Consider the following 27,363-nt stretch of genomic DNA (forward strand, 5'->3'; position numbering starts at 1 on the left):
TTGGATGGTTTCTCTTGCTGGCAGTGATCCGTTAGTTGATCTATTTCTCTGACTGGAGGTCCATCCATCTGGCTGCGGACTGTCTCTCTGAAAGTCTGGGTGTCTCGGTGTGTGGCTATGTACTGGTCCTGATTGGGGGCCCATCTATCCGTGTACCCGTCTGGGGACCTTTTTAGGTCTGATATCAGTCTGCTTGGTTGTTATGCCTGGCTTGGATCTCCCTGAACGGTGCCGGGCAGGGAGGAGCAGCCATCAGTGTTTTTTAGGGCCCACCCGTTTCTCTGTGTCCAGCTGAATGTCTGAGGGAGGGAGGCTCAGATACTGCGCTGAAGCAGTCCATGACGTAGTGGCGGGGGCAGTCTCCAGAAGCCCACCTGTCCACCCTCTCCTTCGCGCCTGGGGGAACCTGCCTACTACCCTGGGGTTGGGCTCATTCCTGATGTTTATTCTTGAATCTTTTCAGTGTGGCCTCACTAGCCATTTATTTTCCAGCTACCGCCCCCAGCCTCAGGCCCTAAATGCTATAATCACTGGGGCGAAGCCCCATAGTTCCACCCTGAGAAACTTTTATTTTCATCCACGACCATCATTCCCATTCCCAACCCTTCACACAGCAGAGAATGGCCGTCAGCAGTCCAGGGGGCCATGCGGGGCAACAGGCGGGCAGGGGTGCGGCACTCACACCTGGGTCCACTCAGCAGGGGGGTCCCGGGGCCCTTTAGGCCTTCCAATGCGCAGGTTGAAGCCTGGAAGAAGGGTACCGTGGGTTTCGTGGAGAAGCTGAGGCGTGGACATGCGTGGAAGGGCATCCTCAAGCCTCCAGGCCCTTGTGACTTACTGCAGCCACATCCACAGGACGCGGAGAGTGGGACCCCCATGCCCCATCCCTAAACCCCCAACTCCTGGTTTCGGTCAAAGCTGCGGTGACCCGGCAACCCAGGCTTGGACTTACCCAGCCCGCTGGTCTGAACTCCATCCACCACGTCCTCGTAGGCGTCAGGCCCGGCGGGCCTCTGGTCAGACGGACCTGCGGGCAGAAAGCACCCCGGGCGCGGATCGGTTCGGGCCGCCCCGNGCAGCCCCGGGGCCCGGGAGGGAGGGGTGGAGAGCGCTCTCGGCGCGCAAACCGCCGGCTTCCTTCCCGCCCGAGGCCGGCCGGGAGAGAGACGGAGAGACAGAGAGACGGGGAGAGACGGGGAGACACCGAGTCCCGAGAGCCTGGCCGGTTAGGGGGATAAAGGCGAAGGGCCAGCCTGGCACTGGTATTGCGGGGTAGTCATTTCTGTGCAAATGTTTGAATAAAGGAATGAGGAAGTGGCATCTAAAGTGTTGGGAGGGTGGGCCCCAAAATGGAGAGCCAGTCTCAGAGACGAGGGGTGAAGTCTCCGCTGCCAAGGAAGGTTGACTGTGTCCCCAGCACCTGACGTGAGGCCTGGCAAGTGGGCTGCGTCAAGAAGCATTTGCTGCTTGTGGGGGTGAGCACTGGTTGTTATATGGAAACCAACCTGACAATAAACTATTTGTAAAAAAAAAAAAAAATTTTTTTTTTTCTAAACTAATGACTGGGGAAGCAAGGAAAGGGCTGACATAGAGGCGACCTTAGAAGCAGAGGCAACGAGATCTAGGATCAAAGTGTCATCTGGGGGCAGGTCCCCAGAGTCCATTCAAAGAGGGAGCCAGTGAGTATTTGGTAAATTGAAGAGCAGGGAAGGGGCTGGTGTTTAAAGGGTGGAAAGGGTTAGCCTCTGGGCATGAGAAATTGAAAAGGGAAGAAAGAGGAGATAGAGCTGGGTACCTGAAGACCTCACGGGGTAATGGGGTTCGGGGGGAAGGGTCCAGAAAGTCTGGAAGCAAAGCGTGTCAGGGTGGAGTGGGGCACAATCTAGGGACAGACAGGAGGGGGAGGGGTGTGAGGCTTGGAGAAAAGTTTCCAGAGCCCTGATGGAAGTCGCCTTGGACTCTGGGGGGTATGCGTAGGAGGAATAGTCTGATAAGGTAGCAAGGAGGAGACGGAGGTAGATCTCATAGTCAGTCCCTGCTCCCAGAGGGAGTCCGTGGTAGATGCTGCGGGGATGGTGGACAGGAAGACGGTCGGAAGGGGGCTTGGGTACCTCCTTGAAGTTCCGGTAAAGGGCTGGAGGTTTGGAGTGCTGAGAACACGTGAGCTACCAGGTTCCTGTACCTGTACTGCTCCTGGTGGGGGAAGAGGAATCATCAAAAAGAGAAGACAAGAGGAAGAGGCATGTGTCCTTGGATTGAGGAGACTAAGGCTCTCACCTCTGTCTGCACAGCCACAGGCTGCTGCTTTCTCATCTCCAGGACCATGTCAAAGAGGCTGCAGTTAGGTGGGATCACAGAGACAGGACACATGAGCAGGACTTGGTGGGCATGGGACCTGCTTGCACACTAGCACACCTATGCCCTAGTCATACCTGAGTGAGGAGCAACTGTTTTACATAATCCACCCTGCACAGGACGCCTGTTCACCCACAACCTGCACTGACAAGCAAGAACAAGAGTAAGCTTGGTCAGGACCTGCCCACAGCCCTTTCGTATGGGGCATTTGGGGGTTTGAGTGGGGGCCCTAATGGGGGTCCCCTGCAGCACCTTTTGATTCTCAGAATCCCCAGTTTACAATTTAAAAGAAAAAACTTTTTAATTGCTCTCATTTGTTGAGCATCAGCTGTGTGCTTACTCCCCAGCAGGCAGTCGGTGCTCAATAAATGCTAAGTTTCAGTTGATGTGGCGAGCAACTGTAGGCTTAGGCTTCTCAAAAGAGGCACTCGAACCACGAACTGCAAGACTGGCTCCAAGTTGTTCAGTGGCCTCCTTGCCTCCTATTCCCACTCCCAGTCACCTCTGTCTCACCAGACCCCCCTAAAACCCATTTCTTAAACCTTCAGTGGCCCCTGCAGAGGGGCCTGGGGCCATATCCCTGGAGGCGAAGGGCTTCCTTCACCATGGTGAGCACATGTTCAGGATTGCTAGGGACTCCTCTGCCTGGCCAGGACATATATTGCAGCTGGTACACAGAATGGCATTCCTGAAACACAGGGAAACAGGGGCAAACAGACAAACATATACTGAGCAGCTACTACATGTCAGGCTTAGCTCTAAACATCTTTCATTTAAACCCAACAGATAGTAACTGAGGAAATAAGTACTATTGCTAATGCCCACTTTACAGATGAGAAAATGGAGACAGAAAACAACTCTCCCCATATGGGAGCCTCTTCCTCTCTTTTCAGTACCTTCTGAAAGGTGACCTAAAGTGTCCTGAGTATGATGCCTGCATTCAGCCATGTCTCCCTTGTCTGAGGATGTGGGACAGGTGAGAAGAGAAGGGAGAACAAAGACCACAAGTGCCAAAAGACATTTACATGAAACAAAGTATTTCTGACTAAAAAATCAAAGTCAAACAACATTATTTTTTTATTATTTTTTTTAATGTTTTATTTATTTCTGAGAGAGTGAGAGACAGCGTGAGCAGGGAGGGTCAGAGAGAGAGGGAGACTGAATGTGAAGCAGGCTCCAGGCTCTGAGTAGCTGTCAGCACAGAGCCCAACACAGGGCTCAAACCCACGAACCGTGAGATCATGACCTGAGGCAAAGTCGGACGCTCAACCGACTGAGCCACCCAGGTGCCCATAAACAACATTATTTTTAAAATGCATTCAGTGAAAACATCCTCCATGGCTTTCCTGAAGGAAACATTTGCTGGAGGAGGGAAAGAAGGAATATGATTAAAACCCCAGCAAGCTCATTTATAGTGAAAAAAAGAGATTTCTTTTGTTCTACAAGAGTTTTATTGCACTTACCATGTACTAACTGTATGTATGACTTGAGGTGAGAGGTTTTCCCGAGTTCTGAAATGTTAAGGATTTCCTGAGTTCTTAAAATAAGAACCTAACGAGGCACATTTGTATAACAGAGATAATCATGATCATAGTTAAAATGCAAAATCAAGGCATATATTGAGTTCTGACTATTTGTATACTAATCAGTGTGAGAGGGCTGTAGGAAAACTATTCATCCTTTCAGCCTCAGCCTAAAAGCTTTCCACCTTGAGAAACTTCTGTGAGCCCTCCCACAGCATCCAAGGCTCCATAAAACACCGTTCCCATCTCTGCTCCAGTTACCAGCCTGATGCAGAACAGGCCCATCGTAGTGCTTCCTGTTTCAGTCCCAGGAATGCTCACGTGTTTCCTTCAAAAAGGTAAGGGAGAAAGGGCAGGAAATGAACAGGGGCAGTCTGCTTCAGAGCTCTAGCTCGATACACCCACACTCCCACAAGGCACCTCAGGCATTGCTGGTGGAAGCACAAACAGCCGCCGCTATAATGCAGACCAGCTAGCAGAGCCTTGTCTGCTTAAACACACACAGACCTCCTGCGGACTTGAGCTTCTGACTATGCAGGAGGAAGATAGGCCAGAATATTCCCATACTGTAGGCAACTAAAACACTGGACAAAACATATGAGCCGCTATTTTCAGACACTGGACCACAGGCATTGAAGGATTGTGGTCATTGAACAGAGGGAAACACATGGGTCAAATCTTATGCCTGCCCCAGCTTACTCCCTAGCGGCAGTCACCAGGGTGTAGGATATGGGGAGTCCAGAGATCCCACCAAGTCGAGGAGCGAGAGATCATGGCTAAGGGAGGAGAAGGCAGCTAGAATTTGAAGGGCAGAGTCCTGGAAAGAACAGAGATATGCAAACAAAAGTAAACAAACCTCCAGAAGTCTGCATATGGTCCCCTTGAGTATTTTTACCTGAATAATAATCTGAGAAAATATATCATGAAACTCCAAGAAGTGAGGCAAGAATAACTTCCCAAGAAAGAATAATAACTAAGGATCTAAAAGATGAACACTTTTCTGCAATGTTCATAATGGGACAGAAATCATCTACATTCCTTCCAGCCAGAGTGGAGAGACCTGGTTGACTGACTATAAGGGCATTCAGTAGGGAACGTTAGTTCCAGAATAAAGGCCACTCTAGACCTGCACTACAAAAGTTTAAAAACAAATCTTAACATGATCAAACATCAAAAAGTAACTCCAGAAAAAGCCCAATACTCTTTAAAGGAACACAATGAAATCCAACAGTTACCTGCATAAAATTAAAAATGTAAAGCACCCAATAAAAATTTATTAGACATGCTAAGAAACAAGAAAAATCTGTAACCAGGAGAAAAATCAGTGAATAGAAGATCTGGTAGGGATGAGGAAAAAAGTAGAACTTTAAATGGTTTTTAAAAATATTTTAATTATAATTGAAGATAAAAAGGAAAACATGAACATGATGAAAGTGAAACAAAAGATATAAAGAAGACCTAAATGGAACTTCTATAGAGGAAGAATATAATACATAAAATAAAAAATTCACTGTCTAATAGATTAGACATAGAAGAAAAGATAAGAGAACATGAAGACATAGCAATAGAAACTATTTAAAATGGAAAAAAAAAAGACAAAATGACTAAGAATAAAATGAACAGCAGATAACAAAAAGAAACAAAAGTCAGCCAAACTGGCCAGGAAAAAATCAAGCCTTCACTATTTGCAGGTGACATGATACTCCATGTAGAAAACCTGAAAAACTCCACCAAAAATATAGCTAGAACTAGTGCATGAATTCAGCAAAATCACAGGATATAAAATCAACATATAGAAAACTGTTGCATTTCTATACACCAATAATGAAGCAGCAGAAAAAGAATCAAAGAACTGATTGCAAAACCCATAAGATACCTAAAAATAAGCCTAACCAAAGAGGTAAAAGACCTGTACTCTGAAAATCATAGAATGCTGTGCTCGCTTCGGCAGCGCATATACTAAAACCATAGAATGCTTATGAAAGAAATTGAAGAGGACCCAAGGAACTGGAAAAACACTCCATGCTCATGGTTTGGAAGAACAAACATTGTTAATGTCTATAATACCCAAGAACAAACATTGTTAATGGATCTATACTACCCAAGGAAATCTACATATTTAATGCAATACCTATCAAAATACCAACAGCATTTTTCACAGAGCTAGAACAAACAATCTTAAAATTTGTATGGAGCCACACAAGATCCCAAATGGCCAAAGCAACACTGAATGAGAAATGCAAAGCTGGAAACATCATGATTCTGGACTTCAAGCTATATTACAAAGCCGTAGTCATCAAGGCAATATGGTACTTGCAAAACAACAGACACAGAGATCAATGGAACAGAATAGAAAACCCAGAAATGGACCCATAACTATATGTTCAACTATCTTCAACAAAGCAGGAAAGAGTATCCAATGGAAAAATGACAGTCTCTTCAACAAATAGTGTTGGGAAAAAGGGACAGCAACATGCAGAAGAATGAAATTGGACCCACAAAAATAAATTCAAAATGGATGAAAGACCTAAATGTGAGACATAAAACCATCAAAATCATAGAGGAGAAAGCAGACAGCAACCTCTTTGACCTCAGCAGGAGCAACTTCTTACCAGACACATCGCTGGAAGCCAGGGAAACAAAGGCAAAAATGGACTGTTAGGATTTCATCAAGATAAAAAGCTTCTGCACAACAAAGGAAACACTCAACAAAACTAAAAGGCAGCCTACAGAATGGGAGAAGATATTTGCAATTGACATATCTAATAAAGGGTTAATATCCAAAATCTACAAAGAACTTATCAAACTCAACACCCAAAACCCAAATAATCCAGCTAAAAAATGGGCAGAAGGCATGAATACACATTTTTCGAAAGAAGACATCCAGATGGCTAACAGACACATGAAAAGATGCTCCACATCATCCATCTCATCAGGTTCCAAATCAGAACCGCGATGAGATGCCACCTCACACCTGTCAGAATGGCTAAAATTAACAACACGGGAAACAACAGACGTTGGCAAGGGATGTGGAGAAAGGGAAACCCTCTAGTACTGTTGGTGGGGATGCAAACTGGTGCAGCCGCTCTGAAAAACAGGATGAGGTTCCTCAAAAAGCTAAAAATAGGACTACCCCATGATCCAGCAATTGTGCCAGTAGGTATTTACCCAAAGGATACAAAAAAATATATTCAAAGGAGTACATGCACCCCGATATTTACAGCACCATTATCAACAGTAGCCAAAGTATGGAGAGATCCCAAATCTTCATCGACCGATGAATGGATAAAGAAGATGGGATATATGCACACAATGGACTATTACTCAGCCATCAAAAAGAATGAAATCTTGCCATTTGCAATGATATAGATGGGGCGAGAGTGTTTATGCTTAGTGAAATAACTCATTCAGAGAAAGACAAATATTGATGAAACCGCAAACCCACACGTGTAAGAAAATCAATGAACTGTAGGGAGAATAAACATAGAGAAAGCCACACCAAGGCAAATTATGGTAAATTGTGAAAGAAAGAAAGGAAGAAAGAGAGAGAGAGAGAGAAGGAAGGAAGGAAGGAAGGGAGGGAGGAAGGAAGGAAGGGAGGAAAGGAAGAAAGAGAGGAAGGAAGGGAGAGAGAAAGAAGGGAGGAAGGAAGAGAAAGAAAGAGAGAGAGAGAGAAAGAAAGAAAGAAAGAAAGAAAGAAAGAAAGAACGAAAGAAAGAAAGAAAGAAAGAAAGAAAGAAAGAGAAAAAGCATCCATGCAAAAAGACACATTACATATCAAGGAACACAGATAAGAATGACAGCAGAACTTTGTCAGAAACTGCAAGCCAGAGGTCAAAGGTGTGACATTCTAAAAATGCTGAAATTAAAACACACACACACACACAAGCACCTGGGTAGCTCAGTCAGTTAAGCATCTCACTCTTGCTTTCAGGTCAGGTCATGATCTCATGGTTGTAATACTGAGCCCCATGTTGTGCTATGCACTGAGCGTGGAGCCTGCTTGATATTCTCTCCCTCTCTTTCTGCCCCTCCTCTCTCTCAAAATAAATAAGTAAACATTAAACACACACACACAAACTTTCAAAATTTGTGTTTTTGAAACAAAAGCTGAGGGAATTTATCACAAGCAAACCTGCACTATGATAAATATTAAATAAAGTAAGGTCTTCATACAAATGGAACATGATACCAGATGAAATATGGATCTACATAAAAGAATGGAGTAAAGAAAGAGTAAACATGTGACTGAATGTAAAAGATATTTCTCATTTTTAACATTAAAAATATAATCTATTGAATTTTGCCAAACAAGAATTAATAGCAATCCTTCACAAACTTTTCCCAAAAACGTTGAAGGGCCGTTTCCCAACATATTGTATGAGACTAGTTTTAATCTATACCAAATCTGGACACAGACATCACAAGAAAAGAATGCTATTAACCAAAGTCTCATTAATACAGACACAAAAATTCTCAACAAACTACCAGCAAAGGGTACCATGACTAAGTTGGACTAATCAGAGGAATACAAGTTTGGTTCTATATATAAAAAAAATCAGTCAATCTCACATGCTATGTTAATAGAAAATAAAACAAAAACACACATGGGGCGCCTGGGTGGCTTAGTCGGTTGAGCGTCCGACTTTCGCTTAGGTCATGATCTCGCGGTTCGTGGGTTCGAGCCCCGCGTCGGGCTCTGTGCTGACTGCCAGCTCAGAGCCTGGAGCCTGTTTCAGTCTGTGACTCCCNGAAAGAAAGAAAGAAAGAAAGAAAGAAGGAAAGAAAGAAAGAGAAAAAGCATCCATGCAAAAAGACACATTACATATCAAGGAACACAGATAAGAATGACAGCAGAACTTTGTCAGAAACTGCAAGCCAGAGGTCAAAGGTGTGACATTCTAAAAATGCTGAAATTAAAACACACACACACACACAAGCACCTGGGTAGCTCAGTCAGTTAAGCATCTCACTCTTGCTTTCAGGTCAGGTCATGATCTCATGGTTGTAATACTGAGCCCCATGTTGTGCTATGCACTGAGCGTGGAGCCTGCTTGATATTCTCTCCCTCTCTTTCTGCCCCTCCTCTCTCTCAAAATAAATAAGTAAACATTAAACACACACACACAAACTTTCAAAATTTGTGTTTTTGAAACAAAAGCTGAGGGAATTTATCACAAGCAAACCTGCACTATGATAAATATTAAATAAAGTAAGGTCTTCATACAAATGGAACATGATACCAGATGAAATATGGATCTACATAAAAGAATGGAGTAAAGAAAGAGTAAACATGTGACTGAATGTAAAAGATATTTCTCATTTTTAACATTAAAAATATAATCTATTGAATTTTGCCAAACAAGAATTAATAGCAATCCTTCACAAACTTTTCCCAAAAACGTTGAAGGGCCGTTTCCCAACATATTGTATGAGACTAGTTTTAATCTATACCAAATCTGGACACAGACATCACAAGAAAAGAATGCTATTAACCAAAGTCTCATTAATACAGACACAAAAATTCTCAACAAACTACCAGCAAAGGGTACCATGACTAAGTTGGACTAATCAGAGGAATACAAGTTTGGTTCTATATATAAAAAAAATCAGTCAATCTCACATGCTATGTTAATAGAAAATAAAACAAAAACACACATGGGGCGCCTGGGTGGCTTAGTCGGTTGAGCGTCCGACTTTCGCTTAGGTCATGATCTCGCGGTTCGTGGGTTCGAGCCCCGCGTCGGGCTCTGTGCTGACTGCCAGCTCAGAGCCTGGAGCCTGTTTCAGTCTGTGACTCCCTCTCTCTCTGACCCTCCCCTGCTCACGCTGTCTCTCTCTCTCTCTCCTAGAAATAAATAAAACATTAAAAAAAACCCCACATAATCATCTGAATAGATGCAGAAGAAATATTTGGACAAAATCCAACACCCTTTCATGGTAAAAATACAAAGAAACTAGAAATAGGAGGAAACTCCTTAGCCTGATTTTTTAAAAAAATCTACCAAAAAAATAAAAAAACCCACAACAAATCCTTAGACTTAATGGTCAAAGACTGGATGTTTTGCCCTTAAAATCAGGTTGCACTTGCCACTTTTGTTCAACTTTGTACAGAAAGTTCTAGTCAGTGAAGTTAGTAAAAAAGAAATGGAAGAAAGGAGAGAGGGAGAAAGGAAGAGAGAAAGCAAAATAGAGAGGGATAGAAGGAAGAAGCAGTACTGCATTACAAAAGAAAAAGCCATATTATCTCAATTTACAGATGACATCATGTTGTATTAGGAACACCCTAGAGAATAGACATGTACATCCACACACCCACACGCACTATTGAAGCTGATAAATGAGTTCAGCAAGGCTGCAGGATATAAGATCAATTCAGAAAAATAAATTATATTTCTATATATAAAAATTATTTGGTTTGCAATAAGGAAACTGAAAATGAAATTAAGAAAATAAACTTCATTTACAATAGCATCAATAAGTATAAACTACTTAGGAATAAATTTAACAGAAGTGCAGATTTCTAAACTAAACACTATAAAACATTAAGAGAAATTAAAGAGGGCCTATAAATTTTTTAAAAAATCTATGTTCATGAAAGGAAGACAAAATTGTTAAGATGGCAATAGCCTCCAAATTGATAGACAGATTCAATGCATCCCTTATCAAAATCCCAGAAGGTTTTTTGAAGATACTGGCAAGCTGATCTTAACATTAATAAATATGTTGTAGATACCCAAGACCACCCTCAGATTTGATGATTCATTAGGGAGACTCACTGGACAGAGCATAGCGAGGTACTCATGGTTATGATTTATTACAATAAAAAGATACAGAATAAAATTAGCAAAGGGAATAGTCAACACAGGGCAAAATGAGGGAAGAGTCCTCTACCAGTGAAGTTGCATGGGATGTGTTTAATTCCCCAGCAATAAGTTGTGACAACATGTGTGAAATGTTCACAGGGAAGCTCATTAGGCTGTTGTGCCCGAATCACGAGTCCCCAGAGACCACCAAGGAGCCGACACCGATGCAAGTACATAAGGGTCTTTATTACAAGCTCGAACAGGGGCTCACCCGCCTACCGGCGCAGCGGCAGCAGGGTGAAGCCCCGAACAATGGCGAGCAGGGTTTTTATGGGGTCAGGGACGGGGTGTTACAGTGCACACGTTGTACGTATAGCATCATCACATAAGCACCAATCACAATTGTACAGCAGCACCCATGGTAACAGCTTTGACCATTCGGTATCCGTGAAGCATCCGTTACTTTTGCTGGGACCCAATCATGACCTTTGAGGATCCTTTGAAAATGACCAATTATGAGGTGAGTTCAAAGGGCCCACGTGGGGTTCAGGAAAGCGGTGAGTGATTGGCTAGTTTGTACAAAGTAACTATCTATAATCCTCAGTCCCTGACTCAGACCACAGGAATGTTTTTAACTTCTTTTGATTGGCTGATCCGAGGGCGGTCCGAGGGTGGCTTCAGCCTTGAGCAATCTGAGGCTTTTCCTGGACCTGCGGCTGCGTGCAGCCCGAGGCTGCTCTTAATGGAGGCCTTAATTTCAGGCTCCTCACTGTCAGTGCCCAGGGTTTTACTGGGGTACTCTGTGTGGTATGCAGGCACCCTCTGACTAGCATGTACCAAAACTTCAGACCCCCAGAAGGAAAGCAGGTGTTCACAAAAACCCACACTGTTTATATAAACAGTTAAAGCATAATGAGCCGCTTTTATTAGAAACAAAATTTTCAGGCTGTTGCAGGATTCTCACACAGAGTCGTGACACCGAGGCTTTTCTTTCCAGGAAGCAACTTTATTCGTGCCGGCACCGCTCAGTTGGGTTCGTACCCAAAAGAACCGAGCGGCCCACATCACATGGCAGTTTTTTTTATACATTTTCTATTTCTTTGTCTCCCATATATAGTAACACACATAAACATGCAGTCTGATTAAGTTGTCTCAGTTTACAAGGCCATGGGGGATGTAGGCACCTGGACCCATATCTAGGTGACCTTGAGGTCTTCTCTCCTCTCTCTTTCATTTTTTTCTCTCTCCTTAGGGAGGGGTTCCTACCACATTCCCCCCTTTGATGCTCGGACCCCTCTATTTTGGGTCAAAGAGCATCATCCTGGCTTAGAGGTTTATATTTCCATAACATCATTACATGAGCAGCCGTTTTTCTCTCAACCATAGTCTCAATGAGACTGGAGACTGATGGTATAATCAAGGGAGCCAAGCAGGGTACGATCAAACATCCTCCCAGAGTTAGGAGGACAAGACCTGTGAGGGCTTTGAATCCCCCGAAAGATGAAAACCATCCTCCAAATAACTCTCTGGGGTTCCAACCATTCCAGGTTTGGACTGGGACATGAGCAACCGTTCTCCTTTGACCTGTGGTCACCTCTAGGACTTTTCCCTCATCATCTGTCTGTAGGCAGCAGTTGCTCAGGTTGAATTTTCCACAAGCACCACCTTCAGAAGCAAGCAGGTGATCTAAGGCCAGGCGATTTTGGTAGATTGCATTGTGCATTTGGGTTTGCTGCTTAGCAAGTAAGTTAAGATCCCTGGCAGTTTCATTGGTTATAATTTCTACAACTGCTTGCAGCCTAATTATGCGGTTTAGCATATAAATGGGGTGCGGTAGCCCCAAGACCCATCCTCGGCCCAGGTAGCAGGGCCGTAATAATGAATTATCCGCTCGGGAGGCCATTCATCATCTTTCCAGTTGCCAATTTGCAAGGCACGCCGCTTTCTTTGAACTTTCCTATCTCCCTATATTTGAACTCCCAGATGTTCTCCTTCTGCAGGTGGGAGTAGGAAGAAGGATGAGCGAATAGTTCCCAGCACACGTGACCCTGACCAGCCTGAAGGGAAGACTGTATAGGCTGTTCTCCCACATTTCCAGCTGTCTCAACCTCTGCCAATCCAATAGCAAAAAGTAGAGCAAAAATTGCAATAATTAGTGAGAGACGAAGGGTGACAGTGCATTACAGTAAGGGGCAGATGTAAGAAATAAGGACAGTCTATTTATTTCACCGGACCGGCGATTCCTCAAGCTTCCGCCGTGCGTAGATGAGTCAGCTTCCGGAGTGACTGACGCAGGGCTGTCGTCTCCCGTTGGAGTCTCCGCCGTGGCAGCTCGCTTCTTCCGTATGGTCGGCTTACATGACGTGGACAGATCAGGAACGCACTCCCAGTCCCCGGATGCCGGCTTCGCTCTGCTGTGGTGAATCCANCGTATGAGGTCGCCAAGGAACTGCAGATCGGGACTCAACACTCGCTTCGGCCCTTGGTCAGGTCGGAACCTTCCCGTTGTCTGTCTCAGTCACACACATTCACACAACGACTCCAGCCCACCGCCCTACATCCAGCGCCTTAGAGTTGCAGCTTCATTCCTCTTCCCTTGTGGACTTACTAGTGCATCTCTGGGAAGTGATCAGGCTCCCCTTCTGCCTCTTAGGGGCAGGACCACCAAAATGAACCCGAGTTCTTACCAGTCAGATGGGCGGCGCTCCTGAAGCTGGTTCCTGGGCCTCGGGTTCCGTTAGCGCACACAGGGCCCTCGCCCCGGCTCGCCGGTATAGGCTAGTCCCTTACGGATCAAGAGGTCTGCTGGCGCCAGGTGAGGTCGCTTTTTTTGGCGCTCCGAGGCTCGTACCCTGGTGGCAAGGGAGGGGGCAATGCACCGTCTCCGAATCCCAGACGAGCCCCCAGGCAATGTTGCAGGATTCTCGCTCAGAGTCGTGACACCGAGACTTTTCTTTATAGGAAACAACTTTATTCTGCCGTCACCACTCAGTTGGGTTCGTACCCAAAAGAACTGAGCAGCCCACATCACATGGCAGTTTTTTTTAATACATTTTCTATTTCTTTGTCTCCCATATATGGTAACACACATAAGCATGCAGTCTGATTAAGTTGTCTCAGTTTACAAGAACACGGGGGATGTAGGCACCTGGGCGCATATCTAGGCGACTTTGAAGTCTTCTCTCCTCTCTTTTTCATTTTTTTCTCTCTCCTTAGGGAGGGGTTCCTACCACAAGGCAAGAGCCAACCTTGTAGGAAGGTCTTTTTAAAACATAAACCCACTCTATTACTCTTTTCTGCATAGCAAGTGACCCAAAATAGTCAAAACAATCTTGAAAAAAGAACAAATTTGGAGGACTCCTATTTCCTGATTTCAAAACTTATTTTAAAGCTACAATAATTTAAAAAAATGTATAGTGCTGTTGCAAAGATAGAGATATCAATCAATGGAATGGAATTAAGTGTACGGAAATAAATCCTTACGTTTATGGTCCACTGATTTTCAACAAGGATAACAAGACCATTCAATGGGGGATGTACCATCTTTTCAACAAATCGTGCTGAGACAATTGGATATATACATGCAAAAGGCCCCTACTTCACACCATATATAAAAATTAACCCAAAATAAATCTTAGAACTAAATGTAAGAGATAAAAGTACATAACAATTAGAAGAAAAAAAATAGGAGTAAGTCTCTATGACCTGCCGGAGTTCAGCTCCGACCGGGTCTAGGGATCTCTGAAGGATGGATAGTGTCAGTGCGGGAGGGATGAGAGAGGCTCGATATCCTTACTGGTCATCAGCCAGGCCTCTCTGCACTGAGACTCAACTTTATTTTATGATTTAGTGTTGGGGGGTGGGGTGGGGACAGCATAGAAGTGGCATTCTGATGATAAATCCTTTTATCAGTAAAAACTTTCCAGAACATTGATATGCAAAAGAATGGGGAACAGCCCAGAAGTGGCATTCTGATGATAAATCCCTTGGTCAGTAAAGATTCTCCAGAACATTGATATGCAAAAGGCTGGGGAACAGCTTAGAGGCGGCATGTGAGCAGGGGTCAACAGCCCACTCTTCACTTAATGGGAGGTATTAAGAAAAACAGGTCTTTCAGGAATGCAATGTTGCTCCCATAACCACAAAAGAAGTTCCTTTAGTAAGTTCCTTCACAAAGTGCAATCAGCATATCAAAGCCAGAATGAGTCACACCTAATACCAATTAACTAGGTGACTTGAGGGGTTGGTACTCAAGCCGAAATAATTGGGTGTGGGTGGATATCGGGGTCGCCATCTGACGGTTAAGAGTCAGTGCAACTTACCTTAACCTCATAAGGAGTTCTTACTCAACCTATGAGTTCAGAAACCGGCTCCCAACCATGACCTTTGGTTAGACAATGGCTTCTTAGATACAATACCAAAGGCACAAGCAAAACAATAGATTGACTAGAGCTCCTCAAAATTAAAAAGTGTTTCAAAGGACACTCTCAAGAAAATGAAAAGGCAACCCACAGAGTGGGAAAAATATTTGTAAATCATATACAGATAAGGGGCTTGTATCCAGAAGAACTGTTGCAACTCAATGGTAAAAACACAGATAACTCAATTTAAAAATGGGTAAAGGACCTGGCCAGACATTTGTCCAAAGAAGATATACAAATGGATAAAGAAGCTCATGAAAAGATGTTCACATCATTAAGTAAATGAAAACCAAAACCACAATGAGATACCACTTCCCACCTCTTGGGATGGCTTATAAAAATAAAAACAAAAACAAAATAGCAAGTGTTGGTGAATGTATGGAGGGAATGGAACACTTAGGCATTTCTGGTGAGAATGTAAAATGGTGCAGCCACTGTGGAAAACAAAAAAATCAAACATATAATTGCCATATGACCCAGCAATTCTACTTCTAGGTATATACCCTCACGGAATTGAACATAGGAACTCAAAACAGATGCTTCTATACCAACATTCATATCATTGTTCAACATAGAGAAAAGATAAAAACAAGCCAAATGTCCATCAACAGATGAATGGATAAACAAAATGTGATCTATACATACAGTAGGATTATAATAATTCAGCCTTAATAAAATGAAATTCTATAGATTTTACAACATGGATGTATCTTAAAAACATTATAACAAGTGAAATAAGCCAAACACAAAAGTACAAATATTGTATGCTCCCACTTACATGAGATACATAGAATTGTTGTGCCCGATTCGCGAATCCCCAGAGACCCCCCCCCCCAAGGAGCCAACACCAATGCAAGTACAAGAGGGTCTTTATTACAAGCTCGAGCAGGGGCTCACCCGCCTACTGGAGCAGAGGCAGCAGGGTGAAGCCCCGAACAATAGCGAGCAGGGTTTGTAAGGGGTCAGGGACGGGGTGTTACAGTGCACACGTTGTACGTATAGCATCATCACATAAGTACCAATCACAATTGTACAGCAGCACCCATGGTAACAGCTTTGACCATTCAGTATCCGTGAGGCGTCCGTTACTTTTGGCGGGACCCAATCATGACCTTTGAGAATCCTTTGAAAATGACCAGTTATGAGGTGAGTTCAAAGTGCCCACGTGGGGTTCAGGCAAGCGGTGAGTGATCGGCTAGTTTGTACAGAGTAACTACCTGCAGTTCCCAGCCCTGACTCAGACCCCAGGAACATTACACATTTCTTTTGATTGGCTGATCCGAGGGTGGTCCTGAGGGTGGTTTCAGCTGAAGCTTTTCCTGGAACTGGGCTACATGCAGCCCGAGGTCGCTCTTAATGGAGGCCTTAATTTCAGGCTCCTCAGAATAAACAAATTAATAGACAGAAAGCATAAAAAAGGCTACCAGGAACTGGAGGAAGCAGGAATAGGGAGTAATTGTGAAATGGGTACAAGTTTCTGTTTGGGATGATGAGCAAGTTCTAGACATAGGTAGTGCTGATGGTTATACAGCACTGTGAGTATAATTAATGCCTCTGAATTGTACAACTGTAATGGCTAAAATGGCAAATTTTAGGTTATGTATATTTTACCACAATAGGAAAAAAGGCACAAAGAAATAGTACTTCACATCTAGTAGGATGGCTATAATAAAAAGGACAGACAATACCAAATGTTGGTGAGGATGTGAAGAATTCCATTCTTCATACATTGCTGATTGGAACATAAAAAGATGTCGTTGTGGAAGCGGTTTGACAGTTCCTTAAAATATTAAAAATAGAGTTAACGTATGATGTAGCAATTCCACTTCTACTTATATACCCAAGACAACTGAAAACATACTTCTACATAAAAACTTGCACATGAATGTTCATAGCGTTACTTATAATAGCCAAAAAGTAGAAACAACTCACATTCTATAAAATGATTAATGAATAAATAAAATGTGGGAGATCCATTCAATGGGATACCGTTTAACAATAAAAAGGAGTACTGATGCATGCTATAGTATGCATGAATTTTGAACACATGCTAAGTGAAAGGATCCAGTCATAAAAGACAACATATCATATAATTCATTGATACAAAAATTCCAGAGTAGGCAAAACTATAGGGACCAAAACAGGAGTAGAGGTTACCAAGGGCGGAGCAATGGGCAGTGCCTGTAAGTAGATATACGGTTTCTTTATGCGGTGATGAAAAAGTTCTAAAATTTCTTACAGTGATGGTTGCATAATTCAGAAGTGTACTAAAAACAACGGAATTGCACTCTTCAAATGGATAAATTGCATCTCAATAAAGCTGGTTTTTTCTTTTTAAGATAATCTATTCTTCTTCAGTCCTAATAGTTTATTTCTGGTTTTGTTTCCCTTGCCTAGGAGACATATTGAGCAGGCTGTTGCTATGACCCATGTCAAAGAATTTACCACCTGAACTCTCTTCTAGGATTTTTATGGTTTCAGGTCTCACATTTAAGTCTTTAATCCATTTTGAATTATTTTTGTGTATGGTGCAAGAAAGTGGTCCAGCTTCTTTTCTTTTCTTTTTTTTCTTTTCTTTTCTTTTATCTTTTCTTTCTTTCTTTCTTTCTTTCTTTCTTTCTTTCTTTCTTTCTTTTCTTCCCTTTCTTTCGCATGTAGCTCTCCTTTTTTCCAGCAGCATTTATTGAACACTTTTTTTTTCATTCCTTATTTTTGCTTCCTTTGTTGAGGATTAAGAGATTAATTGACCATATAATCATGGGTTTATTTCTGGGCTATCTTGTTCTATTGGCCTCTGTGTCTATTTTTGTGCCAGTACCATACTGTTTTGATTATGACAGCTTTGTAGTATAACTTGAAATTTGGAATTGTGATATCTTCAGCTTTCTTTTTCTTTTTCAAGATTGCTTTGGTTATTCAGAGTCTTTTGTGGTTCCATGAAAATTTTAGGATTGTTTGTTCTAGTTCTGTGAAAAATGCTATAGGTATTTTGATAGGGATTGTATTAAATCTATAGATTGCTTTGGATAGTAGGACATTATAACAATATTTGTTCTTCCAATCCACAGCATGGAGTAGCTTTCCATTCATTTGTGTCATCTTCAAGGTATTTCATTAATGTTTTATAGTTTTCAGAGTACAGATCCTTCACTACTTTGGTTAGGTTTATTCCTACGTATTTTATTATGTTGGGTGACATGGTAAATTGGATTATTTTATGAGTTGCTCCTTCTGATGCTTCATTATTAGGGTATAGAAATGTGACAGATTTCGGGGTGCCTGAGTTAAGCATCCGACTTTAGCTCAGGTCATGATATCATGGTTCGTGGATTTGAGCCCCGCATCAGGCCCTGTGCTGACAGATAGCTCAGAGCCTGGAGCCTGTTTCAGATTCTGTATCTCCCTCTCTCTCTGACCCTCCCCTGCTCAAGCTGTCTTTCTCTCTCAGAAATAAATAAAACATTTTTTAAAAATTTAGAAATGTGACAGATTTCTGTACATTGATTTTTGTATCCTGCCACCTTACTAAATTCATTTATCAGTTCTAGTAGATTTTTGGTAGAGTCTTTGGGATTTTCCATGTATAATATCATGTCATCTTCATATAGTGAAAGTTTTATTTCTACCTTACCAATTTGGATGCCTTTTATTCCCTTTTCTTTTCTGATTGCTATAGCAAAATTAAAAGCTTTGGCACACCAAAAGAAACGATAACAAAACTAAAGGGCAACCTGTACTGAATGGGAGAAGATATTTGCAAATGACATATCCAATAAAGGGCTAGTATCCAAAATATATAAAGAACTGATGCAATTCAATAGCCAGAAACAAATAATCCAATTTTAAAATGGACATAAGACATAAACAGACATCTCTTTTTTCTTTTCAAATTTTAACTTAAATTCCAGTTAGTTAACATATAGTGTAATATTGGTTTCAGGAGATAATTTAGTGATTCATCACTTACATGTAACATACAGTGCTCATCATAACAAGTACCCTCCTTAATACCCATCACCCAGTTAGCCCATCCCCCCACCTCCCTCCATCAATCCTGAGTTTGCTCTCTATAGTTAAGAGTCTCTTACTGTTTGCTCCCCTCTCTCTTTTTTCCCCATTTCCCCTATGTTCATCTGTTTTGTTTCTTAAATTCCACACATGAGTGGAATCATATGATATTTGTCTTTCTCTGACTTATTTCATTTATAATATACTCTAGTTCCATTCATATCATTGCAAATGGCAAGATTTCATTCTTTTTGATGGCTGAGTAATAGTCCATTGTGTGCATATATCCCATCTTCTTTATCCATTCATCGGTCGATGAAGATTTGGGATCTCTCCATACTTTGGCTACTGTTGATAATGGTGCTGTAAATATCGGGGTGCATGTACTCCTTTGAATATATTTTTTTGTATCCTTTGGGTAAATACCTACTGGCACAATTGCTGGATCATGGGGTAGTCCTATTTTTAGCTTTTTGAGGAACCTCGTCCTGTTTTTCAGAGCGGCTGCACCAGTTTGCATCCCCACCAACAGTACTAGAGGGTTTCCCTTTCTCCACATCCCTTGCCAACGTCTGTTGTTTCCCGTGTTGTTAATTTTAGCCATTCTGACAGGTGTGAGGTGGCATCTCATCGCGGTTCTGATTTGGAACCTGATGAGATGGATGATGTGGAGCATCTTTTCATGTGTCTGATAGCCATCTGGATGTCTTCTTTCGAAAAATGTGTATTCATGCCTTCTGCCCATTTTTTAGCTGGATTATTTGGGTTTTGGGTGTTGAGTTTGATAAGTTCTTTGTAGATTTTGGATATTAACCCTTTATTAGATATGTCAATTGCAAATATCTTCTCCCATTCTGTAGGCTGCCTTTTGGTTGTTGAGTGTTTCCTTTGCTGTGCAGAAGCTTTTTATCTTGATGAAATCCTAACAGTCCATTTTTGCCTTTGTTTCCCTGGCTTCCAGCGATGTGTCTGGTAAGAAGTTGCTCCTGCTGAGGTCAAAGAGGTTGCTGCCTGCTGTACAGACATTTCTCCTAAGTTAAAACCAACAGGCAACAAGTGCTGGCTGGTACGTGGAGAAAAACAACCCTCTTGCACTGCTGGTGCTGCTGCAAACTGGTGCAGCCACTGTGGCAAACAGTATGGAACTTCCTCAAAAATTTAAAAATGCAGCTACCCTATGATCCAGTAATTGCAGTACTTTTTATTTATCCAAAGAATATGAAAACACTAATTCAAAAGGATATATGCACCCCAGTGTTTATTGCAGCATTATTTACAATAGCCAAGTTATGGATGTAGCCCAAGTGTCCATTAATAGATGAATAGATAAAGAAGATATTCAGCCATAGAAAAGAATAAAATCTTGCCATTTGCAACAACATGGATGGATCTAGAGGGTATAACGCTAAGCGACGTAAGTCAGTCAGAGAAAAACAAATCACATGATTTCAGTCATATGTGGAACTTAAGAAACAAAACAAGTGAATGAAGGAAAAAAAGAGACAAATCATAAAACAGACTCAAACACAGAGAACAAACTGATGGTTACCAGAGGGGAGGTCGGTGGGGGAATGCGTGAAACAGGTAAAAGGGATTAAGAGTATGCTTATCTTGATGAGCACTGAGTAATAATGTATAGAATTGTTGAATCACTATGTTGTTCACGAAACTAACACTGTATGTCAACTACACTGGAATTTAAATAAAAAATTTAAAAATTAATAAAAGATTATCTAAAGCAAAAATAATAGCAGCATATTGTAGAGTATATTTCATTCTTAGAATTAAAACCTATGGCAACAATAACGTGAAGCATGAATGGGAAAATTGAAATATGCTGTGTAAAGTTCTTATATTTTAAATAAAATGGTATAATATTATTTGCATGTAGACTGTGATAAGGTAAAGATAAAACTTGTAAACCCCAAAGCCACCACTAAGTACATAAAACAAAGAGGTATAGCTAATAAGTCAATAATGGCTATGAAATGGATTCATAAAATTTCTCAATCTGAAAGAAGACTGAAAAGAAAAATGAAGGGACGAAAAACAGATGGAATAAATAGAAAACAGAAAAATGATAGGTTTAAATTCGACATTACTGATAATTATATTAACAACTAAATACTTCAGTTAAAGGCAGAAATTGTCGACTGAATAATAAAGTAGCCCCTACAGTATGTCACCTACATGACACTTTAAAAATAAATGGGGGAGCCTGGGTGGCTCAGTTCATTTAGTGTCTGACTCTTGATTTTGGCTAAGGTCATGATCTCATGATTCGTGAGATCGAGTCCAGAGTCGGGCTCTGTACTGACAGCGCAGGGCCTGCTTGGGATTCTCTTTCTTCCTATTTCTCTGCTTCTCTCTTCCTCTCTCTCAAAATAAATAAATAAACTCAAAAAATAAAATAAAAATAAGGATGAACATAGATTTTAAAAAGTATAAGAATGGGGCACCTGGGTGGCTTAGTCGGTTAAGCGTCCGACTTTCGCTTAGGTCATGATCTTGCGGTTCGTGGGTTCGAGCCCCGCGTCGGGCTCTGTGCTGACTGCCAGCTCAGAGCCTCGAGCCTGTTTCAGTCTGTGACTCCCTCTCTCTCTGACCCTCCCCTGCTCACGCTGTCTCTCTCTCTCTCTCCTAGAAATAAATAAAACATTTTTTAAAAAACTATAAGAATGGAAAAAGATATGCACACTCGAGTAATTTAAGTGGATATATTAATATCAAAGTACACTTCAGAAAAAGGAATATGCCAAAGATAAAAAGAGACCTTACATATTGGAAAAGGGATTGATTCATCAGGAAGACATAATGCTAACTGTAAATGTACTCAATTACAGATTTTTAAAATAGCTGAAGCAGAAACTGACAGAACTGAAAAGACAAACCAGAAAATTTTAAAATTAGAAATTTCAATATTATATCAGCAAATAATAGAGCAAGTAGACTCTCTCCAAAAAAAGTCATACAAATAATACGATTTAAATAATATTTATCCTAATTGTCAATTATAGAACAGTTGAAGACTTCATCACTCCTCTCTCAGTGACTGATAGAACATTTAGAGAATAGTAATTAGTTAAGATTTATAAGATACAGTAAAGATACAAAAATATTAAAGTGTCTTTCAAAACAGACAGTAAATTTGACTGACTTGATATTTATAGATCATTCCACTCAACAAAAGCAGAATACATATTATTTTTGAGTGCACACAGAGTATTTACCAAGATAGACCATATTCATAGCCATAAAACAAGCTTCAGTACCTTCAAAAGGATTGAAATTATATAAAGTTGTTCCTTGATCACAGTGGAAATCACTAAAAATTAATAATAGGAATCTATATGAGAAAATCCTCAAATATTTGGAAACCAGGCACAACTGTGGTCAAATACCATGAGTCAAAGAAGAAATCACTAGGGAAATTAGAAAATATTTTTGAACTAATTGAAAAAGAACACCTCACATTTGCTAACATTAGCTAACACAGTGTTTAAACAAAAGTGAATAACACTAAATGCTTATCCATGAAAAAAAGAAAAATTTCAAATCAGTGATCAAAGTTTAAGAAACTAGGAAAATAAGAGCAAGTTATGATCTAAGTTTAAGAAATTAGGAAAATAAGAGCAAGTTAAAGCTAAAATAACCTTTAGAAAGGAATAATGAAGAAGAGTAGATATTAATAAAATAGGAAATGAGAAAAAAAGAGAATATGAATAAAACCCAAAGCTGCTTCTTTGAAAAAAATTAATACAGCTGATAAACCTCTAGCCCAGAGATGGCTAACATTTTCTATAAAGGGCCAGATAATAAATATTTTACACTTTGTGAGCCTTTCAATCTACCCAACTTGAAACTACTGAACTCTGCCATTATAGTATGAAAGCAGGTATAGACGATATATAAACATATGAGTGTGGCTCTACTCTAATACATTTTATTTACCAAAAAAAAAAAAGCTGCAAGACAGACCTAGTACAACAGTTAAAGTTTGCTCATCTTTACTCTAGCCAGACTGACTTGAGGAGAGACAGACAGACAGAACACAAATTACCAAAATCAGGAATGAAAAAGGGACATCACTACAGATTGTGCACACTCTGTGATCAGCCATTCACCCTGGAGCAGTACCTACCTGCCCCACAACCCTGTCCATGCAGGCCAGAATGCAGAAATCACGTGCCTTCAGTGTTGACATCCATTTATTGAGGACTAATTTATGCTAACAGGCAAAACCGAGATCTCTGCCCTCCTGGACTTATCTTCTAATCAGGAAGATGGAGACTAAACAATGTGCGGATTATTTTATATGCTAGAAGTGGGAAGAATTGTGAGGCCAAAAGGAAAATAGGACAAGGGAAGGAGAGTGGGAGTGCTGGGAGTTTTAAATGATGTAAGATCCAGGAAGGCCTCATGGAGGAAGTAGCACTTGAACAATCCAAGCCAAGGAGAAGAAATGTTCCAGGCAGAGGGAACAGCCAAGGCACAGGCTCTGAGGCAGAGCCATCCCTGGCACATTTGAGGAACAGCAAAGGCCAAAATGGCTGAAGCAGAGTGAAGAAAGGAGAGGCAAAGACGGAGATCAGACTGGACCAGGGAGGCCACAGTATAGAACCTTACGGTCTACGGTGCAGATCCGGGGTGGGAAGCCCAGCGGTAGAGGGGTTGTGAACACTGCAGGGATAAGCAGCGTGAAAAAGACGAAAGACACCACCAAAAAATTAAAGTGCAATGGAGGAGTCACTCCATGACCCGGGCCTTTCAGGCCTAGCGTTAGGGAAGGGCTGGCAAGACTTCTCCTGCCTTCTCCTTGCACAAGGAAACGCATTCTAGGGAGCTGAGAACACCCACCCGCCCGGGCTCCATTCCTCCGCACGCCATCAGGATCACCTAGACAAGAAGGGTGAGGGGCGAAGGAGTGACTTGGGGATAGGAAGAACAAGGCCCAGGGAGGACTCCGAACGTCAGCTCCCCCTCCCCTGGAGCTAACCTTGACCCCAAACTCTCAGGCCAGGCGCCAGAAGTCTAGCAAGGTGCGAGGCAGGGGTCCTTGCGAGGCCATGTAGGCCTGACTTCCGGTCTGTGCCCTGACAGAGGCGAAGTTCGCCACCCAGACCCTGCTGTCACCCCCACCATGCGCACCCTGTCCCCGACTCCCAGCCTGCCTCGCAGAAGCTGACTTTGATGCAGTCGCCGTCTCTCTCCTCCTGGAGCAGGGAGGGGACCGTTCGCGTCTGGTCACCGGCCAGTGGGAGAGATGAGCGAAGTGCTTTGGGGTGACGGTGGCATCAAGCCCCTGGCAGCCTCCTGGATGAAAGCCGGCAGGGGTGCAGCTGGGCGCACTCGCGAGCCGCTCAGGAGAGATGCCGCCGCGGCGCCGCCTCGGTGGCTCGGGTCGTCGCGCCTCCCGCTCTCGGTTGCCGCTCAGGTCCCGGCCTCCCAGGTTAGCGAGTTCCAGTGTGCTGGAGGCGGGCGCCGCCAGGGCCAGGGTCCCTGAAGCACGGGCGTGTCGGCGAGAGAGGGAGGGGGAGAGGGAGAGAGAGCGAGCGAGCGAGCGCGCCCCGAGATTCTGAGCACCAGGCAGGCGTCTCCGTCCTGTCGGTGTTGGTGTCTTTATTTACACGTTCAACAACAGTATGAGGTCAGAGAAAAGGAATTTCTTACCATGAGAGGCCTTTTGTGATATCAGTTGCAGAACTATCCCAGTCATGGTGAATTTACGACCAAGGAAATACCAGATGCTCTTAGTGAAAAACAGGACAACATATCGGTTGAGTTGTATATACATCAGCTAGGAGTCATTCTGTCTGGCTCTCAAGAGGATGAATGTTTCTGAATTGGTTTGGTTTTGGAAACTACCAAGGGGTCCCTGTATGTATCCGTCTTTGCACCTGGGTTTATGTTTTAATTACTCTTATCTGACCTCATCCCAGCTGCCAGTGTACGGGAGGGTGTTTGTGGAGTGTAGGCCTTGAGGAAGGGACTGCCATACATCACCAGTTAGTAAGTAACTATAAATTAGGTTCTTCTGACAGGGGGCCGGGCTCCATTGTAACTCGTGTGTTCTTAACTCCCTTTATGATCTAAGCCTTGGGTCCGCAAGGCCCATAGGAAGAGCCTTTGACAGTCACCCACAGAGCTTTCATCTAACATCTCTTTTGTAAAGGCAGGAATATGCTTTTCCTTATGAGGCATCTGTGTTCAGAATATGGGTCTGACACGGAGTACTGTGAGGCCTGGGCAGTCCCACGTGGCTTATCCCCAACATGGGCCAGTAGTAGCAGAAGGAGATCCCAGTTTTCCTTTCTCGTGGCAGGAGCTGCAAACACTGCCACTTCCGTGCTGTGACTGCCACCCAGAGAGGCCGGTGGGGGCTCCCACAGGCGGCAGCGCGGAGCCTGCTGGGGACTCTCTCTCTCTGTCTCTGTCCTTCCTCTGACGAAAGAGAGAAACGCAGCCTCTCAAGGGTCTGGGGCAGGGTGACGGCTGCTCTGGGAGCGAAGCGGGGTGGGCGGCGCGGCGCCCCAGGGCCTGCGGTGGGGGGAGGGGCGGGCGCGGCNGCCTTCCTCCACGTGGACAGACGGCCATTCGTTCTCGCCTGGCCTCCGCTGTCGCCGAGAGCGCGCGGCCACCCCTGCGTCGAGGACCTCGAGTTGGGGGCGTCCCTAGCCGTGCGCTCCGGCGGGGCGGGGCGGGGCCGAGAGAGGTCGCAGCAGGTTTCCGGGGGCGTGGGGGGGGGGTGACACCCGTGCTGTGAGAAAGGCCGAATGGAAATGGATGCTGCTGTATCTTTGTGTTTCCTGGGATTCCTTTTTTCTGGGTCGGGCTGGGATCTGCTGGGGAAGCCAGGAATCAGTCTTAATTTAAGGATCTCAACCTGCATAAACCTGCCGGGAAACAGAACTGACCACGTAGAAGCGGGTTCCGGGAGGAAAGATGGTCTGAACGCTTTCAAAGAGCTACTTTTTCCTGTTCCCGCACCCTCACCTTCAGAAAATAGGCTGGAAAAAGCCAAAGGACCACTTGGTGACCCAGTCCCCGGGTAATCAAGGGGAGGCTGGAGAAAGCAGAGAGGGGCCTAGGGGTCCTGCCTGGGTAGGTGAGTTAGCCCACCCTTCACCGAAGTCATGGAAGGAATTTCTGGGGTGTCACTCGAGGGGGTATCTCCGGAGTCCAGTTTGAGGTCATTGAGGTTTCAAAGGGTAACCAACTGCGTGAGGTCTTTAAGTCATTGAGGGGTCAACAGGGTCATTGGTTCAGCTTGTGGATTTAATTCTTTTTAAAGTCTTTGGTCTTGTTCCAGCTATTCAATGGCCACCATGTCAGTGTGAAAGCAGCCATAGGCAACATGTAAAGGAATGAGTTAGTCTATGTTCCAATAAGACTATTTGTGGACACTGAAATTTTAATTTCATCTAATTTTCATAGGTCACAAAACACTCGTGTGTGTGTGTGTGTGTGTGTGTGTGTGTGTGTAGCCTGAGGCTGTGGTTTGCTAACCCAGGTTTAAGTGACAGAAATCAAAGTGGATGATCAGTAAGGATGTTTCATATATTGAGGGATTAGGTGGAGTTACTATGGACTCAGTGTTTATCAGTTTCTTTTTTTCATGTTTTATTTTATTTTTGGGAGAGAGATAGAGACAGCGTGAGCAGGGGAGGGTCAGAGAGAGAGGGAGTCACAGACTCGGAAGACAGGCTCCAGGCTCTGAGCTGGCAGTCAGCACAGAGCCCGATGCGGGGCTCGAACCCACAAACCGTGAGATCATGACCTGAGCTGAAGTCGGACGCTCAACCGACTGAGCCGCCCAGGTGCCCCTATCAGTTTCAACTCTCAGAGTTCAAAGATGGTCAGTAGTGATAACAAGGATGGGCATTGAGAGTGAATTAATTGGAAGTCGGTGAGAGTTCCTTGGGGGTTCATGGGGCACTGTCAGTGGATGTTACTAGCAGTCATTGGAAGTCAGTGAGAGACAGTGAAAGTAGTTGAGGGGCTGTTGGGATGGGACTAGTAGTTTAAGTAATTGAGAGGTCAAAAGAGGGAAGGTCATTGAGGGTCCTACTCAGGACACAGTAGTGGATGCCAGGGAAATCACTGAGATTTCCGGGATGGTCATCGGATTTTGGAGACTCAGGGAAGTGAGATACAGAAGTATCAGGAACTTTGAGAATATATGGATGTTCAATGGAGGACTCATAGACACTCTTGAGTCCCTGAGTACTCACGGATGCTAATGGCAGCCAT

The 27,363-nt window shown here is 43.3% G+C and overlaps 1 protein-coding gene across 1 annotated transcript; it reads right to left on the reverse strand.

Moving 5' to 3' along the window:
* Nucleotides 1-544: 544 nt before the first annotated feature.
* On the reverse strand, nucleotides 545-27,363 carry PTPN18 (protein tyrosine phosphatase non-receptor type 18). Its single transcript, XM_077774700.1, is given in 13 exon segments — nucleotides 545-746; nucleotides 953-1,137; nucleotides 1,796-1,844; nucleotides 2,112-2,193; nucleotides 2,278-2,355; nucleotides 2,433-2,499; nucleotides 2,898-3,043; nucleotides 3,252-3,314; nucleotides 23,971-24,009; nucleotides 24,110-24,206; nucleotides 24,262-24,388; nucleotides 24,463-24,612; nucleotides 27,345-27,363. Coding segments are annotated over 13 exon segments (1,170 nt in total). The 3' UTR covers nucleotides 545-678.

This window comes from Crocuta crocuta, unplaced genomic scaffold (assembly GCF_008692635.1).
Source record: "Crocuta crocuta isolate KB4526 unplaced genomic scaffold, BGI_CrCroc_1.0 scaffold277, whole genome shotgun sequence".
Classification (NCBI taxonomy): Eukaryota; Metazoa; Chordata; class Mammalia; order Carnivora; family Hyaenidae; genus Crocuta; species Crocuta crocuta.